The 4,863-nt window shown below is 36.9% G+C and overlaps 1 protein-coding gene across 1 annotated transcript in view; it reads right to left on the bottom strand.

Annotated features, from left to right (window-relative positions):
- Positions 1–736, bottom strand: part of LOC109839507 (probable homogentisate phytyltransferase 1, chloroplastic) — a 33,577-nt gene extending 32,841 nt beyond the window's left edge. Inside the window, exon 1 of the mRNA XM_020407968.1 lies at positions 571–736. Within this exon, the coding sequence (XP_020263557.1) occupies positions 571–640 (70 nt within the window). The 5' untranslated portion in view covers positions 641–736. The remainder of the gene's footprint in view (positions 1–570) is intronic.

The raw sequence follows: 4,863 nt of genomic DNA, 5'->3' as shown, positions 1-4,863 counted from the left end.
CCTACACACGTCAATACCAACCAAACACAAGAAAAGTGGAAAATGTCTAATCAACAAAAAATTTCTTTTGTTCATTCCAATGAAACATAAGAAAAGTGCATACATTGGTTTCTCACCATATTTTATGTGTGAACCAAACCCAAACAATCTATTTTTTAGAAAAGTTTAGAAAACTCAAAACTTGGGTTTCTTTACATGGACTTGTATTTCCCAATATATGGAAAACGAACCAAACAGCCCCTAATTCTACTGAGCTCTCAACCGACTCTCTAATAAAGAAGAACAGTCCCATTTTAGAGAGCAAAGGAAATAAATGTAGGAGACAACCTGATGCATGCATCTCCAATTAACCTCTTTCAACTAAAGACATTCTCAGCGTTAAATTAAACGAGGCAAAAGAAGCTAGATAACTAAACCCCACAATGAAGGCAAGCCCAGGTACTAAAACCCCAAAATCTGATGAGAAAAATCTCAATTTTTTTATCATAACACTAATCCCACTAAAATTAGTGACTACCCATTACTCCAAATTACAAGATAATCCAATTCAAAAACAAAAAAAAAAGTTACCTCTTCGTAGAGAAGGCCTTGAGCAGAGGCGATAAGGGGAAGAGACCGGACGAAGAAAGAGAGAATCCATGGAGATTTTTTTTTTTTAAGCTTAAGAGAGCTCAGTGAACTCTCTTCACTCAATTTATTTATTTGGGTTTATTGTTTATTTCTTACTTCTGTTTTATTCTATTTATTTATAAAAAAGACGACGGAGTGCGGGGCTTGCAACGAGAGAACGGGGGGGGGGGGGGGGGGGGGGGGGTCCTGGTATTCTTACTCAGGCGAACAGGTTAGGCCTCCGGACAAGCAGATGGAGGGTGGCGTTGTGATCGATAGAAAGTGCCTACGTATAAAGCGTTGTCACATTTTGATACACGGGAGAGGATCTGCCATAGCGCCCGTGACCCGCGCAATTGTCTCTGCCCAATATATTATTCTTTTTTCGTAATATAGGAAATAAAAAAAAGGAAACACTCTCAGGACCCCAAATAGGGGAACCCCGTGAGGGGACAGGTGAGGTGTCAGCCCCCCAGGGGCTGACACCTCACCTGTCCCCTCAGGGGTCCTCTATTTGGGGTCCCTGTAGCACTACTCATAAAAAAAATCAAATGAAATCGTTGGGTGCTCACATAAATCTTAAAGTGATCGGGCGTTAAAGCATCCTAAAGCCGGACGAATTTTCAAAACCACCCTATTTCCATATTTAATCCCAAAAAAGACCCATTTTGAAGTTAATTGTAAAAACCGACCTGGTTTCAGTCTTGGCGTTGAAACCAGGTCGGTTTTTGTGAAAAAAACTTTTGAAACTTCACGGGAGTTCCAACTCCCGTGAAGTTTCGGAGAAAATTTTTAAAAAACCGACATGGTTTCAACGCCAAAGCTGAAACCAGGTTGGTTTTTGCAATTAACTTCAAATTGGGTTTTTTTTTTATTAAATTTAGAAATAGGTTGGTTTTGAAAATTCGTCCCCCTAAAGCCAGGATCCTGGAGCCAAGCGTGTCTGCACGGATAACTCTCAGGTTAGGGGCTGTTTGTTTGCCCAAAGAAAGAGAGAAATTAAAGAATAGGAAACTTATTTCTAAGAAAAATTGTTTTGATATTGTTTTGTTGGCTAAAAAAAGAAGGAAATCAAAAAACGGGAGATGAGATGAGATGAGTTGTCACATTATTATTGGATGATTTGGGTGATTTTTTAAGAAAACTTGTTTTGAGGTTGTTTGGTTGGCTAAAAAAAATAAGTAGATGAATTATAAGAAACATATTTCCTGTAATAGGTTATTTTCTCGTGTTTGGTTCATTTTTAAAAATAAGAAAATAGATGAGATAAGGCGAGTTGAGTTGTCATTATATTATTGGATGATGTGACCCTCACTTAAGGAAATCGATTTCCTTGGGTTTTTTGAGGAAATGGGTGGAAATGAAATGTTAATGAGATGAGATGAGTTGTCACCATATTATTGGATGATGTGGGTGATTTTTAAAGATGAGATGATATGGGATGAGATGGATGATGTGACCCATTTCTTGTAGGAAATGGGTGGAAATGAAATGTTAATGAGATGAGATGAGTTGTCACCATATTATTGGATGATGTGGGTGATTTTTAATGAAATGTTAATGAGATGAGATGAGTTGTCACCATATTATTGGATGATGTGGGTGATTTTTAAAGATGAAATAGGATGGAGATGAAATGAGTTGGAGGATGTGACTCATTTCTTGTGTTTGGTTATTTTTAGGAGATGATATAAGATGAGTTGTCGGATGAAAATAATATTTTATTGGATATTGTGGTGAGTTTTAGGGATGGAAATAGATGAAAATAATATTTTATTGATTTTCATATACCCTTTTTCGTTTTCTTGATTTTTAGGAAACCAACCAAACAACCCCTTAGTGAATGTAACTGTTTTTAATGATGACTCTAAAGTACAGTTTAATTACACTGAAGAACTTTGAGTTTTTGCCCATATAAATAATTTTGAGATTAGTGATTGTAACCGTAAGGATAATCTTAGGGGGTATTTGTTTCAAATCCTATAATTTTAGGATATGTATTTCACCATGGGATTTGAAATCCATAGGTGTTTTGTTATGGGTTGAGATTTCTAAAATGTTATTTGTTTCATTAATATTTTGGGATTTGGAATACTACAATTTGTAATATTTTGTTTGTTTCAAGCTCAAATTATAGCATTACCAAATGCCAAAATTTTATAATATGATGAATATGCTATCTTGGTGAGGTTACCTCCCACAAAAAGACAAAATTAGGATTTGTCAAATCCTCTCCAATTTAGAGGTAAGCACACACATTTATGAGATTTGTTAAAATCCTCTCCAATTGAGAGGATTTGGCAAATTCTAAAAATTGGGCATCTTTTTGCATTTTGGGGATTCAATATTCTAACAATTTTCTTAAAACAAACACCATATACTGAATCCCAAAATACAAAAAAAAAACTCACTTTTTGATCCAAAAACTTATAATCCATACCAAATGCCAAAAATTTTGGTGAAACAAACACCCCCTTAGAGTATGTTCAGTTTTTCCTTCTCGAGGCTACTCGTACAAATATAATCGGTAACGTTATGATTACCGGTGTAGATACGCACACTCCAGAATCAGTCTGTGCAATTACACTATACATCAGGTACGTGTACACTTCATTTGGAAATTTTAACCTATTTTCTTGACAGTAGTGCTTTGCATGTGCACGTCTTTTTCAAATTAAAAAGGGAGGACAAACAAAAGAAAAGGGAGGGGAATGGAGGGCAACACGTATGGGCAAATTTTACATGAGATGTCCAATCTTGGGTGGTAGGGCAAAAGTTGGTAACTTCACACTCGACGTAGGCTCACGCGCTTGAAATTGGATTCGGATCCTCTCCACTACAAAAAAAAACAGTAGAGAGACCACTACATAATCACGGCCATTGATTATCTAATTAATGGTTGTGATTTTTTCTTTTAGTGTAAATTAGGAATGAGTGCAATACACGGGGGTATGGTAAGTGTTAGATTTAGATTGTATCATAACCGTCTACCAAATAATCAACGATTGAGATTAAAAGCAGTGATCTCTCCACTACTTTTTTGTAGTGGAGAGGATCCAAAATCCCTTGAAATGGATTCGGATCCTCTCCACTACAAAAAAAACAAATTTAGCCAAATTGGGAAATTAACTTGTGCGTTACAAATACAGATACCCTTGGCTTAATCTTGCAAGCCAAGTGTGTGGACTACGTAGAGCCTCATTCGTAATGCTAACAATTCCCCCATACGCATTGTATATTCGACCTTGGCTGCGTTAACAAAGCCAAGCTTGTCTTTGTCGCCGTTGTTTTATTTTATTTTTTAAAGCGTACTCTACGCCCTTATGTCGGGTTCTGAAACGAGACCTCCGCCTGATCCCTCACTCTCGCTCGCCTACCTTATTTTTTTAAGTAGGAGCAGCGAGAAATGGCTGTCTCTGTCGTATTCCTTTCTATAGAGAGTAAGGAAAGGGGCTCAGACTCTGACCACAATCAGTGATGCCACGTTCTTACGTGCTCACTATTAAAACCGGGCTAGATTCGAACCTGGTCTAATTTTAGTAGAGTTTTGTGTTTGGGAAAAAAAAAAAAAGGAGAGTTCAACATGTGGGAGCTCGTCATCATCGTTTTGACAAAGTGAAAGAGACATTTTATATATATAAGGTTTATACATGAAAGTCACCTTTACTTTTATCAAATTTGATACTTGATGCCCTTATTAATGTTGCTTTTATTTTTATCTTTTTAGTTTGTCAATACCATCTTTACTTGCTAACATCTTTGCAATGTCACGCCTATTTGAATTTTCAGCCTAAAAACACATGAAATGATAAAAATACCCTCACCCAAAGATGTACAAAGCAAGTGGGTCCAATTAATTATAAAACATAAAGAGTTTTTCAATTTTAGTCCCCCAAATCTATCGAGTTTTGATATTAGACCTGAAAATTATCATGTTTTAACATTTGTCCCCCAAACCGTTGTCCTCTTCAACTGACGAGTGTTGTCCTCACCGAAGGGAGTTATATGGAGCCTGATTTATTGTTCTTTTACTCCTTGTCTAGGATTTCGAGGATTTTTTTCCTTGGATCGAAGGGGGGAAGGAGGGAAGATTGAGAGGAGGTGAGGTTAGGATGGTTCAGGGGAGGATGAGGGCTTTTTATTTTCCTTAGATTTGAGGGAGGGAGGATGATTGAGGGGAGATGAAGTTAGGATTAGGAATTGAGAATTAGGATTTGGGGATTGGGTTAAAGTTCGGGGACTTGAGTTAGGAGA

This window comes from Asparagus officinalis, chromosome 4 (assembly GCF_001876935.1).
Source record: "Asparagus officinalis chromosome 4, Aspof.V1, whole genome shotgun sequence".
NCBI classification, from domain to species: domain Eukaryota; kingdom Viridiplantae; phylum Streptophyta; class Magnoliopsida; order Asparagales; family Asparagaceae; genus Asparagus; species Asparagus officinalis.
This window is presented reverse-complemented; position numbering and strand designations above follow the sequence as displayed.